The sequence below is a fragment of the Paramormyrops kingsleyae genome, chromosome 8, assembly GCF_048594095.1.
Source record: "Paramormyrops kingsleyae isolate MSU_618 chromosome 8, PKINGS_0.4, whole genome shotgun sequence".
Classification (NCBI taxonomy): Eukaryota; Metazoa; Chordata; class Actinopteri; order Osteoglossiformes; family Mormyridae; genus Paramormyrops; species Paramormyrops kingsleyae.
In genome coordinates, this window is record NC_132804.1 from 31,280,098 (window position 1) to 31,295,767 (window position 15,670).

Below are 15,670 nucleotides of genomic sequence, written 5' to 3' on the forward strand. Positions count from 1 at the left end.
GCTACCTGTGTGCGTCATTGGCCGCAGTCCGCATTGAAGACGCGACATCTGATTGGCTGAAAAAAATTACTGCGCGTGACCAATCCCTAAAACCAAAAATATGAGCCTACCGAATGGGAGCGATATATATTATTATATAAAATATTAAACGGGGTTCAAAAAAATTAGGGCCATGCTTTTACTTATTTCATTATCAAGTACATAAAATCTGTTACATCTTTATATACACAGCACACAATAAAATAGTAGCAAGTTCTATTCGCAAGAACATTTCACCTTTTCATTATTACTCTCAAAATTATATAGCAGAACCTGAGTGTGAAAATGTGTGCGAACACAACAACAACAAAAAAACCCACTGAAATCACAGATTCGTGACCTAACATTTATTTATTTATTTATTTTACAGACGCTTTTTGCCAAAGCGACCTAATGCCTGTTATTACGAATGATTTCCTTTGCAATGCAAATATTTTATATATATTCATTAAGCCACTTTTGCATTTCGGAGAAGTCGAATTTTAAGCGTTCAGTAATAATAGTCCTAAACGATTCTCTCGACTGGGAAGCGCAGTTTGAAGGGGGCCGCCCCCTCTGTGCGCGCCGTGATTTACGGGGCGGAGGGACGAGCTGCGGCAGCTGCTGTCGATTTGCTGGGCATGTGAGCCACCCTTCACACCGTGCATCTGATCAGACCAAACCGGCCGTTGCACAGCCCATCTAGCCTGATAAAACGGTAAGACAAGGCAGTCTGCATATTTAAAGTAGTTTCCCTTTGAATAGTGCTGACCTGCAGACCTTAGTGGTACACTGCTAGTGCTAGCTAACCAATATGGATGCTGTTAATGTAACGTATTACTTTGTGATGCGATATATAACTGACTATTTTAAACCCTTCCCATTACATTAGCTACTTGAATACGGTACTGGGTTCATTGGATGACACGCATGTTACTCTAGTTTTCTCGCGGATCAGTGCCTTATTAACGAAAACATGTTTCTGTTTGCTGGGTTTTAGTGTGATTTGCAGGCTGTATGCCAGTTGGCTGATTACTCTCTGTTGCTTTTTGAGATTGAATTTGCCCTACTCTCCGCTTCTATGGCACTCAAAGCTGCCCTGCGCCGTGTCCGGTGCACCACTCCCGGCTTGGTAGATATGAATTAACGGGGATCTCTTCTGCTGACCGAGACTCTTAAAATGCAGGAGAACGGTTGGGTATTTCTGCGTTGTGACTGTTATGATTTCCAGGCCCAATGCTTTTGTACTGTACAGGACTTTGGCAATCCTGTGAATAGTATCGTGTGTGACTGTTCTAATTTTGCCAACCGGTACTGGTTCTTCCAGTTTGACGAGTGTGTGAAATGTCCGTATTGATCTTTGACGTTGTCCTGATGGCAGCCTTTCCTCCTTATTGGCTCGCCAGGCGCCAGACATAACCTGGATTTCCTTTCACGGACTTGGTTGCAGGAGGCGTATTCACGGGGGTGGGGCGCGCTTTTATTCCCTTAAGTATAGTCGGATTTCATTGTCCAGGTAATGGCAGAAGCCTGACTCATTGATGATTAATCCTTCGTGATCAGTCGCGTTGTGGTGACGCAATCGCCGTGCATGTCGCCATCGGGACACCGCAGACGGGGTTTCAGACCCAGGCCCGCAGGACTCTTACGTATGCTGCCTTCATTTAAGCTTCAGAGGCAGATTGATATGGTTACTATATAACGGTGTTAAAGAAGCAGGTGTTATTTCATGGTGCTTCTTCCTCTGAGGGACCTTGTCTACTGTGTCTTCTCACCGTTCTGATTCCCTGCCCCCCATTGCTGCCCCTCAGATCAATCTTGGCATTCTTGCTTCCAGTCATGGAGATGATGATGTAACTTTCCTCTCATGATTGATTGTCCTGTCAGTGACATGTCCCCTTCTGACACACACACCTCTGTGCTCTCCCATTTTGTCACCAGCCACAGTGTCACTCTTTGCCCCTTGTCACACTCTTACATTCTTTTACTCCTGTGAACTCTCACAGCATCCACAAAGGGGGACCCCCACCACCAAATCAGCCCCTTGCATTGCTAGCTGCAAGGACTCCCCTTGGCGATTTGAGACCTTTGTTCTCCCCTAATGACTCTGTCTACTCGCGCTTCCCCACCAGCATGTGCTCTGTCCTCCTCTGTTTCCTATCTTGTCGCTCCCTTGTTCCCCCTTTCCCCTGCTGAGGGTCTGAAATTGTGACGACTGTGCTGTAGTGAATTTACATCTTAGAGCGTTTTTTTTTTTTGGTAAAATCAACATGCAAAAATGCCAATCAATTCAGTTCAGACTTCTTTTCCAATATTTCTGCCGTGCTGCTCTGGCTCTGGCCCCGCACACGCACAATCTTTAACAGCTTGCATATTTGCTGTTGCTATGTGTGCACATCTATACTCAGTGTATATGTTTATGTATATGGGAACCTGGTTCTAATCTGTATTAATTAGAATATTTCTTTTACTCAAATCTATTTTACTTAATGTAATATAAATATAAATAAATTCTTCTGTGTTTGTAAATGTATGCACCAATACTATCAAGACAAATTCCTAATACATGCAGGTGTGGGCTACCTGGACATTAAAGTGATTCCAGAAAGTATTTGGTGTTTTGCAAACATTCCAGAAATATGCCAAGACAAATAGCATTACTTTCTTAAAAATAATATAATAGTAGTACTTCATTGATCCCTGTGGGGAAAATTCTCTTACCTACCCCATATTGCTGTCCATGACACACATGTAGGTACTGTCATGCAGTGCATGGGCACAGTGTCCGTCAGTCGTGGGTGCAGTACCTTGTCAGGCTCTGTGTGTGGGCAGTGTCCGTCAGTCGTGGGAGGTGGTGCCTCATCAGGCTGGGACGTGGGGGCTCTGCACGTCTGTCATGGGGTGCAGGCGTGGTGCCCTCTTCTCTGGGGGTTGCATATATTCAACCTTTGGGGATGGGGCCATGGAGAGTTCCAGCTTTTTGCACTAAGATAGATCGGGGGGGGGGCACTCATACTCCAACCACAAGCTATATTTAGGACAGGGCACAGCTGGCTGATGTGAAGGCCTGTAGCCGGTCACATGTGGCAACGAGTCATTTGAAGTTTAACGCTACTTTTTGATTATTTTTTTCCCCGTCCTATTTATGACTGTGCAACTGGCAAAAGCTGCTTCATATTGAATTTTCTTAGCCTGCAGGGAGATAGTGGTGAATCATTAAGGAGACCCGCCATTGCATCGTGTATTACTAACCATCACCAGCATGGTCAGCTCTACGTCCCTTTGGCTGGGGCTCCCTACCACATAAACCCCAGGCTTTGTCAACTAGACCTGACTGGGCGTGACGTTGCTCCTGGATCACTTGGCATGTCGGCTTGCTGCAGCAGGTCATGTGACCAGCACAGCCCCTCTGTCCCCTTTCCTGGGCCTCCTTTTACTCATGATTTAATGATCTGCTGCCATCCTTCCCGAAATTCAAATTTTTGTCAATACTTGTAAATTTCTCTAGTTTTACTTTTTAAGAAGTGTGTTTTGGACGAAGTGGAAGAATGCAAAGCTACTGATAGTAAGTGTACAAGATGTGCAAAATGCTTTTTGCTGACTGTGCGGTGGAATGAAGGGTCCCCTGCTCCTCTTGTGTTGGCTCAGCTTAATGAAGGACAGGTTTCATCAGTTGTGGATAGGAGGAAGAATACGTGGGGGCTTTCTGAAATGGCGGGTCAGTCATGTGACTAAGGTGTCACAGCTCATTGGCCCTAAACCTGCATTGTGATTGGTGCATTATTTCCAGGTGTCTGGCAGTAACACCTTGGGACTCTCTGAATGTTTAGACCGCAGCTGTGTGATGCTTCTTTGCTATCAGCTTAGCCTGGGTTCACTGTTGAGGCTTTTTATTTGCTCGCTGCTCTACTGCTTGTTCAGGGTGGTCTAATGATGCACTCCTGTGCTTTTGGTAGCAGGCTTGACAGCATCCCTCCTGTTGGTGAACTGAACCCATTTGAGGAAGAGGCAGCTCTTGTTGCCCCCTGTGGATTGATGAGCACATTGGATGGGGGCTCTGGGGGCTCTGCTTGCATGCCTGGGTGTGTGTGCCTCTGCCCAGCTGCTTTGCCTTCCTTGTGTTCAGTGTGCCTAGTCTTGGGACTGAGGGGGTGGCTCAGAGACTCCAGTCCAACAGCTGTCATGTGGTGGTGGGCATGTCTTCCTCTCTGCATTGGGGCTCTGTGTCCCTGGTCAGAAGGTTGCAGGTTCAGATCCCATAGTTGGCAGATTAATGTCACTGTTATTTTTTCCTGATTTCATGATCTTCATTTGCATACTCCGACATTCGTTCATAAAATACCAAGATCAATTTTTTTGTGTGTGTGTGTGTGTGTGTGTGTTTGGACAGAAGCACAGTCGTATGTTAAGTGCATGGGTTATCACTGTTGCCTCACATCTCTGGGACCTGGGTTCAAGTCTCTGCTAGGATTCCTTGTGTTTGGAGTTCACATGTTCTCTGTGTCATTGTGGGGTTTCCTCCAGATACTCCGGTTTCCCCCCCACAGTCCAAAAACATGCTGAGGCTAATTGGAGCTATCAAATTGCTCATAATTGTGAGTGCGCCTTGTGATGGGTTGGTGCCCCATCCTGGGTTGTTCTTTGCCTTCTTCCTGTAGCCTCCAGGATGGACCCATAAGCTCCGGACCCCTCCTGACCCTGAATAGGACAAGCAGTTGCAAAAAATGAATGAATGTGAATAGGTTAGAGGGTAAAATTTACAGCATTAGTTCTCTGAGAATCTCTTTCCTAAGTAAAACTGGTATTGTAACTGAAATAATCGATTCATGATTAAATCAAAACAAAAATTGAATTGAATTGGGACTAGGGATGCTCATTTCGATTAATTTTCCCAACCGACAACCGCCGTTCGTTAACCGAACATTAACCGTTAACTGATTTAGATTAGAATATTAAATTCCTCTGGGGTCGGCGGTCCCGCCGGCGGGATCTGACAGAAATTTCGCCAAACCATTTAAATAACTCTGCGAGGTTTTATCATATACACATTTAAAAAACACCCTCAGAAACCTTGGACGGTCTACTTTTCAAATATATATATATATATATATATATATATATATAGGTAGGTAGAAACTAAATATATTTTTATAGCTTCGTGATACGAATAGAAAGAACAAGAGTGACTGACTTAAGCGTCTGCGTCTCGAAGCAGCTCTGATCGCCTTCCCACTTGCAAATTGCGCTATTCGCATGATAACAACATGATAATCCGACAGTTAGTATTGGATAAAGAAATATGTGAATACGCCCATTGTAACCGAAATAAAACAAGAGCACATGTCTGGGTAGTGTTTACACCGATCGGCTACAATATAGCACACGGATACGTCTCTGCCGCTGAAGCTTTGCGCCAATGTTTCCATTTTCAGCAGCAAAGCTCGTACCTGTGTTCATGGCTCAGTGGGCTAAGCCTGTGTGCCTGTAATCACAGTCGCGATTCAAACCCAGTGTATTTAGAACGTGAAAAGCGATCTTCAGCTGAGATGCCACAAAACTTCATACTACTACTAATAATTAAAATATATATAAAAACATTTTAAACCGTTTAACTGATAGTAATATTCGGTCAAAATTAATTATTTCGGTTAACGGTTAAACGGTCAAAAGGAGCATCCCTAATTGGGACCTTGTGAATCGGAATCTAATCGATTCAGGAAATCACTGGTGATAACCTGCCGCACCATTGGGCCCCTGAGCAAGGCCCTTAGCCCCCAGCTGCTCCAGAGACTGTCTGACCCTGCCGTCACACTTGTACATTGCTTTGAATGAAAGCATCTGCTGAAAATGTAAATGTGAAATCTCTTGCTACAAGGTTCCACAGGACATCTCCTGCTGGAGGCAGGCAGTAGGGCAGCGCTAATCTGCAAGGCATGCGGTAGCTGGTGCCCTGTACGTGGGGGGGGGGGGGGGCGCATGCGTTCTAGGAACTTGCATCACATCTCTTGATCAGTTAATGCGCATCCTGGTCAGCCCTCAGAAAACTGCAAACTTATGCTGTTTTCCTGGGGGGGGGGGGGGGGGCTTGTTCTGTCTGGCCCCAAGGGGCTTGCGGTGTGCCAGGATGCAGCTGCTAGGAGAGCCACAAAGATGGAGCTCATAGGGTGGCAGAGTGGTTAAGGGCCTGAGGGAAAGCGTGCTGTTACCATCTGTGCTTTTAAATGAGGCCCTTGGTGGTAATCGTGCCTCTGAGCTCAGCACCATTGGTACTGAGTAATAGTGAGGTGTCTTCCGAAGGATGAGGTAGGGGCAGGGTGTTTCCATGGGTGACAGTCCCATGGGGGGGGGGGGGGGATGTACATACGGGCTGATCCAGAACACACTGGTGGGTTGCAGGGAAACCTCAACAGCATTTATGCGTCTGACTTTCTTTGAGGTTAAATTGGGGTGTGAGACTGTGCTGGCTGGATTCTATCTGGGGGCTTCTTTGGGGTTCTGCATACTCTTAAGGTGCTTTTCCACTGCACTTGGTGCCGTACTTCTGGTACGGTACTTTCCCTTTTCCACTGACTTCCGGTTGAGTACCAATACCAAAAGTTCCAGTACCGAAAGTGCCAAACCAGCTGTGGTACTTTTTTGGTACTTCGGTCCTTTGGGGTTGGGACTTGGTCAATTTAATTATGCAAATGGAATAAATCTCTGAAACGCAACACAACCTTGTGAAAAAAAGTGACAAACTCAGAAAGCAACCATAAATAAAAGAAAAAAATAATGCAAAAAGGGGTTCAAAATGACACAAGTAGTACTGTCCATTTATTTATTTTATTTATTTTTTTGGAAGTACCCAAAGTGTGGTTCCTGGTGCTGTGAAAAGCCCCCTTGGTTTAGCTTTCTCCTCCTCGTGTCTGCCTGCTGCTTTACCTGTCTCACTCCCTGACTGTCACAGCCTCCTGGGCCAGCGCTGCATCTTCCACCTCCTCCTCCTTCATCTCCTCCAGCTCTTCTAGCCAAGAACCAAGTTCAACCTCAGCCAAGCCTTGTGTTTTAAGGTTAGGTTGCCTCTGTTTTCACTGTCAGTTGCGATCGTCACCGTTTGTGTGGGAAGCATGTCCCGGGATTCCTTCTAACTTTGACACTGATCCTTCTTTCCAAAACGCATGGGGGGGGGGAGGAGACTTTTCTCTGTTCTCCCTAACTGATTACCACCCCACCCCCCAGCAGGTCATGTCGGAGCAGCATAGGCAACGCTCGCTCTCCACCTCGGGGGAGAGCCTGTATCGTGTGCTGGGGGTCGACAAGATTGCCACTCCTGATGACATCAAGAAGTCCTACAGGTGAGGCATCTGCTCTCTGCACGTCCCCCTGCCATTGTGTCAGGCTCTGCCCCACCCTGGCTCCAGCTTACCCCCCCCCCCCTCCATCTGCCCCTCCCCCTCTTATCATTTTCCCTGACCTACAAGCCAGCTGCATGTGTGAAATAGCTCACTTTTGCCTGTGATGCTACAGGGAGCCTTTTTCTTAACACGTGGCTTTTATAGCCTCCCCTCCCCTGTGAAGGTGGGTTTTCTTTGAACAGGTTATTTTTAAGTTCAGTTCCTGCTGATTGTCACAAGAGGGAGGCAGTGAGCTGTGAAACTCTGCTGAGGCTTGCAAATGTGGCACCTAGTGGTCAGGAGTGGAACCTCGCGTTTTGAGCTTGCGCTGAGAAATATCCTGCTGCTTTTCTGTGTGAAATACATGTGGACAAGCTGTACCTGAATAAACTGTTAAAAAAAAAAAAAAAAAGTCTCAGAAGTTCTACATAAACTAATATCATGATAATTTTTGGATATGCGTATTTACCATAGATACGGTGTAACACTGGTAACACTGTGTCTGGGCACCGCAGGAAATTAGCACTGAAGTTCCACCCTGACAAGAACCCAGACAACCCAGAGGCGGCTGAGAAGTTCAAGGAGATCAACAGCGCTCACACCATCCTGACGGACCCCACCAAGCGCAACATCTACGACAAGTATGGCTCCTTGGGCCTTTATGTGGCCGAGCAGTTTGGTGAAGAGAATGTCAACACCTACTTCGTGCTGTCTAGCTGGTGGGCCAAGGTGAGTGAGCAGATCGAGGACTCAGGGTGGCTCTGCGGGTTTTCAGGTTCCCTGCTCTCTGTGGGTATGGGTTTCAAATAGGGCTGCACGATATATCGTTTCAGCATCGTCATTGCGATGTACGCACGTGCAATAGTCACATCGCAGGATGTGCGATGTTAAGTAACGCAAATTAAATTAAGCGGCGTGGACAACGCTTTTGGTGTTTTTGCTGAACTAACAAATGTCACACTGTTCTTATTCTTTAACAATCCACAAAAGTCTGTCTAACATAATTTAAATCAATTTAAAGGTTTTTGGATACGGAGTCGACACGCAGCTTTGCACCGGCAGCTAACAAACATGTCGATCACAGAACGAACCACCAAGCACAAACATTCTAACCATTTAACCCAGCGTTATTTTGTCACTCATGTTAACTCTCATATGCAATAAGCTTCCATAGTTTAATGCTCATGCTCTGTTTAGTACTGATTAAGTTATCATTACCATTACATTTGGGCTAAATCAGGTCAATCTTTCTAGAATGATTAATTATACCAATAGAGCAGCGGTCACTAACAGGCGGACCGCGCCGGACCCGGACCCAGAAGCTGTCCCATACGGACCTGGATCGATAGCCAAAACAGAAAGTTATGATTTAAAACCTGATGGGGGCCTTCTATTTTAACCGCCACAGCTTTTGTAGTCTTTTCGGTAGTGGTTTAGCACTAGAACTGCCGCTTCCCACACCAATGCACGTCAAACGCCTTTAACTGCGAAGCGTAGTTCGGCTTTTGCAGCCCTTTGTCTGCGCTAATGTGCCCTTAGTGTTAATAACAGCAGCAAAGCGATCAAAAAGCCGTAATGTTCCTAACAGAGTGGCTGCTTAATAACAGCAGCGAAGCGAACACCCGCAACCAAAAATCCGTAATGTTCCTAAGAGAGTGGCTGGTCTGTCCTGAAATCATATACTGTAGCTGAAAAGTTGTCAAATACAGTATGTATTATATAACATGTTGGATAAATAGACATAGTTTATAAGTAATTTCATGTTCGTGGAAGTTTCCGCTTTTTAACATATGTGTAAAGTAATATTATCTGTTATATAGATCAACTCAGGTGAAACAAAAATTGTACGTTTTCAGCATCTGGCTGAATGAGCATCTGGCACTCATGATTTCAGACTTGCGCAGGAAATCTTACGGCAAATCTATATTATTCTATTATAAACCTAAAATGAGCTACGTCAAAAGTGTGTTTATATGGTTAAATACAAAAGCATACTATTTACAAGGTAAGAACTGTTACATGTGTGTTCAGACATCTCGAATTGAATTGCACTGAATTAATTTGATTTGACAGTCAGGTACTGATTACATGCAATGTTGATACAACTGATATGCTACTTAAATATACATCACACTAAATAGTTAGACATTATGATTTCTTTGCTTCAAAATTTTCTCTAACTGGACCTCTTTAAGTTTTAGTTGAATACCCCTGCAATAGAGCTATTGAACTAATTAGAATTTTTAAAATCCCAATATCGCAATCTATATCGCAGAAAGAATAAATATTGCAATGTGATTTATTCCCAATATCGTGCAGCCCTAGTTTCAAACCTTTGTGGCTATAGGATACAGTACATTTACGTTTAACACATTTAGCAGATTGTTTTGTCCAAAGTGACGTACAAGTGAGGCAAACGGCACATTAATTCAAAGGAGTCAACTGATGAGTGTGGCTAGGCTGAGCTTCCAATGAATGCCCAGGTACAAGTGTAAGCAGTACCAGAGGAGGAGCTACACAAGAACTATACAACTACAGGACAGCTTTAACATAGCAAGAACCTAATAAGACTTCAATGACCAGAAGTGCAACATAAGAGCACAAAGAACATAAAGAGGCATCAGGCTAGTAGAGAAATTCCTGGAACAGGTGGGTCTTCACCACACTCTTTTCCTCGACACCGCCCGCCCGCTAACCTCTGGACACCGCCCGCCCGCTAACCTCTGGACACCGCCCGCCCGCTAACCTCTGGACACCGCCCGCCCGGCCACCCGCTAACCTCTGGACACCGCCCGCCCGCTAACCTCTGGACACCGCCCGCCGGCTAACCTCTGGACACCGCCCGCCCGGCCACCCGCTAACCTCTGGACACCGCCCGCCCGCTAACCTCTGGACACCGCCCGCCCGCTAACCTCTGGACACCGCCCGCCGGCCCGCTAACCTCTGGACACCGCCCGCCCGCTAACCTCTGGACACCGCCCGCCCGCTAACCTCTGGACACCGCCCGCCGGCCCGCTAACCTCTGGACACCGCCCGCCCGCTAACCTCTGGACACCGCCCGCCCGCTAACCTCTGGACACCGCCCGCCCGCTAACCTCTGGACACCGCCCGCCGGCCCGCTAACCTCTGGACACCGCCCGCCCGCTAACCTCTGGACACCGCCCGCCCGCTAACCTCTGGACACCGCCCGCCCGCTAACCTCTGGACACCGCCCGCCCGCTAACCTCTGGACACCGCCCGCCGGCCCGCTAACCTCTGGACACCGCCCGCCCGCCCGCTAACCTCTGGACACCGCCCGCCCGCTAACCTCTGGACACCGCCCGCCGGCCCGCTAACCTCTGGACACCGCCCGCCGGCCCGCTAACCTCTGGACACCGCCCGCCGGCTAACCTCTGGACACCGCCCGCCGGCCCGCTAACCTCTGGACACCGCCTACCCGCCCCCCCGCTAACCTCTGGACACCATCCGCCCGCCCCCCCGCTAACCTCTGGACACCATCCGCCCGCCCCCCCGCTAACCTCTGGACACCATCCGCCCGCCCCCCCGCTAACCTCTGGACACCATCCGCCCGCCCCCCCGCTAACCTCTGGACACCATCCGCCCGCCCGCTAACCTCTGGACATCGCCCGCCCGCTAACCTCTCGACGAGCCAGCCTGCAGTGACCTATACTTGCCATTATGGGCCCAGCAAAGGGCAGCTGGTCGTCTTGTCGTTACCCCTCGACTCCTGGCAGACTGTCATGGAGACAGTGCGGATGATCCAGGCTGAACAGTAACAGACAGCTACTGTGTTAGGCATTTGCATCCTCCCAAGGACTCCACTTTGGGCTCAGCAGCTGGTAATATTAGTCTTTGGTGTGACTGCAGAAGTCTAACCCCTTCAGGCTGTACATGCCCCACTGGCCATGGCTTATAAATCAGCACAGCTGCTGGCCTACTACTGCACACAGTATTACATATAAACTTAATCTTCCGAGTGACATCAGGCTCCGCCTGCTTCTTTCAGTGTAGGTCATTTTAGAAGCTACATTTGAGTGATTCACCAGCATATGCTGACAGAGTAGGTCTGCCACAAGGTTGGGGTTGAGCTCTCTTTATCCTTAATCTCTTGTTAAGGATAATCGGTTGACCCTACCGGTGCACATGTCCCAGGTTACATCAATTCCATATCCCAGGTTACACCAATTGCCGCTTTCCATCTAAATCTTACACTATCATTGCCATCTCATCTCTCGTTCCTCTTTGATCACATGATCCGGATTTCCTCCCTCTCTACTGCCTCCTGCAGGCCCTCTTTGTATTGTGTGGCCTGGCGACAGGCTGCTACTTCTGCTGCTGCCTCTGCTGCTGCTGTAACTGCTGCTGTGGGAAATGCAAGCCGCGTCCACCAGAGGGCCAGGATCAGGAGTTCTACGTGTCGCCCGAAGACCTAGAGGCCGAGCTCCAGTCTGACGAGAAGGGTGAGTCATCAGATGTGTGCACACGCTCCAGGGAGTTTATCTAACCCAGCTTTTAACTTTGAGGCTCTGCGTTTATCTCAGACTCCTCAGCCCCCATCACGATGCAGCCCGCGTCTGCGACCGAGACGACCCAGCTGAACACCGACATCCACTACTCTAGCTACCACACTGACACTGGCTTCAACTAGGCCCCTGCACCCCCCCCCCCCCCACCCCCCAGCCCCAGAAAAGCCAGGCCAGAGGGGTGCAGGCGGGGTGAATCTGAAGAGGTCATTTGCAGCGCAGCAGAATGGGGCAGAGCAGCCTGACGGGCCTGGCCCCCCCCTCGGGCCGGGCAGTGGGGAAGCTGCTCTTTTTGAAAGCAGACGGACGTTCGGTTTTGTCAGTGTGTGTGTTTGTGTTTTTGGAGTTCATGGTCCATTTCAGATCTGCTCTTTGTTCTGTTTCATACATGTGCTTAATATTTCTTGGGTAGGTTCTCTGGTTGTGTGCGTGTGCCTCGGTCCCGGTTCCAGCATGTCCCCTAGGCCCTGTGTCCCCTTGTCCCCTCCTGTCCCCTGCTGCGGTGCTGCCAGCCTCACGGTCACCCACAGGCCGACGCTCATGTGCACGAGACTCGGACCCCTGCATGCCTGTGCCCTCCTCCGTGTCTGAGCTCGACGTGTGATGGAAGCAGCCGGGGGGGATGGGGCCAGACTGACCAGACTGACGGGCCAGACCTGCCCTGTGACACCCCCCAGAGGTAACCAGCCCCCTGCTGGTGCGGGACCACCTCGGCTGCGCTGTCTCATGTTGGCCATCGTGTTCGACAGGATGTTTCTTCTGCTCTGTGCCATGCATGTGGCTCTGTGGTGCCCCCTTGTGACTGTCCTGTGTCGGCCCAGGTAACGGCGCCATGCTCTTCTCATGTTGGGCTGGCTTAGGCTGTGATTCTGATCTCCAGTACCTGCCTGTCCCCTTTCTGCAGCTTTTCCCCCTTTTGAGAGATGGGGCCCGGGGGTATTAGGCGTTTGCTTGCCCATAGGCACCCCCCCCCCATTCATAAGTGTGTGAGGACAGTATAATGGAATGGTCCACAGTGGGATGGAGTTGCTCCCGTTTTCAGTGGCGTCGTGAGGATTTTGTGGAGATGGCGTTGCTGAGGGGGGGTGCTGAGTGCTCCGCTGCCCCTTCACACAGCAGCTTAATCCTCAAGATCTGCTTGCTGGTTCCCATTTCCCCGTGGCTTCAGTGTAACGTCAGGTCTCCTCCCCCCCCCCGGCTTCTCACATGGTCTCTCCCTAACTTCCTGCTATAGTTCTGTAGCAACCGATTGAAACTCCGTCTAAACTCCGCCATTTTTCTTTTTGGGTGTTATGTTGGGGGTTGGGAGGGGTCGTGCTTTACATTCCTACCAGCTCGGTGTCCCTCCCATGCCAAGTGGATCCTCAGTGAATATCCCAGCTTGGGTCTTATGTGTTAATTTCCACCCCTGGTCACTCTCTGCAACCGCTGATGGTGTTAGCTGCAGCTGTAAACGTCTCCCTATGCAGACGGTCCCATTAGGGGTTGCTCCTGCTCCATGTTTCCCCCCCAACTGAATTTCCTGCGGGTTGATCTCCTGGAAGACTCGGGTGCTTTATGGTACAAGCTGATCCCACAAAGCGCTCATTCCGGGTTGTTGTTGGCAGTGGATTGCCCGGCGCCTCCCAGCTGGTCCCGTCTCCACAGGGCCTCCCTAACAGTGCTTCTCTTCATTTTGTATTTTTGGGTCTTTCTCTGGTTTAATCTGTGCTTATTCTGTGCTTCTTTCCGGACGGGCTACAGGACGTGTTGAAATTTGAGTGTCCTTTTGAGCTTCTAATGGGCAGATTTATCTCTGAAGAATATACCCTCAGCTCAGCGCCAGATGTTATGTAGGTGTAAAAAAAAAAAAAACTGCCTCGTTCTTTTCTCTCACCTTACAAACCTCAGGATGAACCCTGGTGTCGTCGTCCCCCACACCCTCATAATCGGCTCTAATTTGTCCTTGAACAACTATTTACATTTTGTTGGCACCGATGAGTTAAAATGTTTGACAATTGCATAAAGGCCACCATATAGGAAAGACTGGAAGGACTTAAAAAAAAAAAAAAACTACTGTGAAAAATGGCTCATTAAAAAGAAGGTTCCTAACATTTATCCCAAAGCATCTAACAAATAACTTTGTTTTGTAAGAAGCACAGGTTGGCTGGGAGATGGGATTTTTTTAATCGCAAGATATCTTCAGCTGTATGTTTTTCCCGTTTTTGCTTCCACATGCTCTGTGTGCATTGAGCAGGAGATGTGGCTGGGCTCATGCAGGTGAAATTTAAACTGCTTCTGTCTCCTGTTTAGCAGAAAACTTCATATTCAGTAACTGCATCATTTTCCTTCTGCAAGATCCTGTAATTCTCCTGCATCTTTGTACATATTTCTGTGTATATAGCACTATCCTGTTAGCCTGCATTACACTCGTGTAACCAGATCAGAGAGTAATGTGATTTTCTTTGCTGATGTAAACTGGGCCTGTAACAATATTCACTGTTTGTCACGTGCCAGGAAAAAAAAGACTCAAGTGTTCAGTTCACGTCTAATCTCTGCCAACAAAGAAGAGCAGCCTGTAGGAGCATTGCTTGTTGAATGGTTCACTGCAGTTTAATATTTTGTTTGCATGTGGTAGCACAGAAATGATCATGATCTCGTGGTATAATGTACATGCCACAGCTAAGCTGGGTCTCGCATCATCAGCTCCCACAGTGGGTGACAGTGATCAGATGTATAACCAAGGCACACACGCCAGAGAAATAGCTGGTGTGAAAACAACCAACGCTTTGTGTCGTCTTGTTTTTAGTGCCAATGTCAATGTGGGTAACAAGACTTGAGACAATCCCCAAGGATTTGCCATTAAGTGCAAACTGTCAAGAGATAGACGGTACATGTTTCAGACTGTTAAGCATCAGAGACTGGCAGATTTATTTTAAGAATCTTTAAACCGAAAATAGTGTCATAGTAATATGTGTTGTATTTATTTTTCAATGTTTTTAATAAAGCATAGTTTTTAATGGTATGTAATTTAGTTGTGACTATTAAACTGTGTGTAACACAACTTAATGGTTGAACTCTGTACATACACTTAAATATAACTAAAGTAATAGTTTTGTTTTAGCATGGTCACATCAGACAGGAAAGAAAAATGTTGGTAATTTATTGAATTTGCTGTTGTAAAATAAATGTTTTGGAACATTTTTTGTGGTGCCTTTTGGTATGTGTGTGTCATTTTCCCAACTTTGAGTCTTTTACTGAGACAATTCAGTGTATTAATTATCAAAATGGGAATGAAATACACAATTTTTCCTGTATCCGACCAACGCATTATTCATTTATTTTTCCTTTTTTTATTCTTTATAAACAAGTGAGGATACATACTACACAATGGGGGGTGGGTATACAGTGACTGTGGGATAATGAATTACTGTTGCAGTGATGACTCTGTAAAAGAAAATACAGTGAAAAAGGCCAGCGAGTCACAGGCGTGCTATACAGTAATGACTCTTCTATAAAACAAAATACAGTGTTTACTGAGAACAAGGCCAGCAAAAGGACATGTAACGAAACAGCAAGGAACTTTTGTCAATTACTGCCAACCAATTTGTAACCTTTCATCTCACCTTCTTTATTTTAATCAGAGACACTGAAATAATCTACATTAGTTACCCCAGTATTTCAGTGATTCACATGTACTTGATCCACCCATGATTATAGTATATACTGGGGGGAACACGTCCCCCTAATAATCAGATATGCTACCCAGTAAATATT

The 15,670-nt window shown here is 47.4% G+C and overlaps 1 protein-coding gene across 4 annotated transcripts; it reads left to right on the top strand.

The window, feature by feature from the left end:
* Nucleotides 1-252: 252 nt before the first annotated feature.
* Nucleotides 253-15,096, top strand: LOC111835922 (dnaJ homolog subfamily C member 5-like). Of its 4 annotated transcripts, none has more exons than XM_023796715.2 (6): nucleotides 253-736; nucleotides 6,965-7,067; nucleotides 7,240-7,352; nucleotides 7,907-8,120; nucleotides 11,680-11,851; nucleotides 11,933-15,096. In XM_023796715.2, exons 3-6 carry the CDS (start codon nucleotides 7,243-7,245, stop codon nucleotides 12,037-12,039), a joined length of 603 nt encoding a protein of 200 aa, XP_023652483.1. In that variant the 5' UTR covers nucleotides 253-736; nucleotides 6,965-7,067; nucleotides 7,240-7,242; the 3' UTR covers nucleotides 12,040-15,096. The 4 variants fall into 4 exon arrangements, with proteins under 4 accessions (XP_023652483.1, XP_023652484.1, XP_023652485.1 ...); XM_023796713.2 differs by having other exon boundaries at nucleotides 254-736; nucleotides 7,237-7,352; XM_023796716.2 differs by lacking the exon at nucleotides 6,965-7,067 and having other exon boundaries at nucleotides 7,237-7,352.
* The last annotated feature ends 574 nt before the right edge of the window (nucleotides 15,097-15,670 follow it).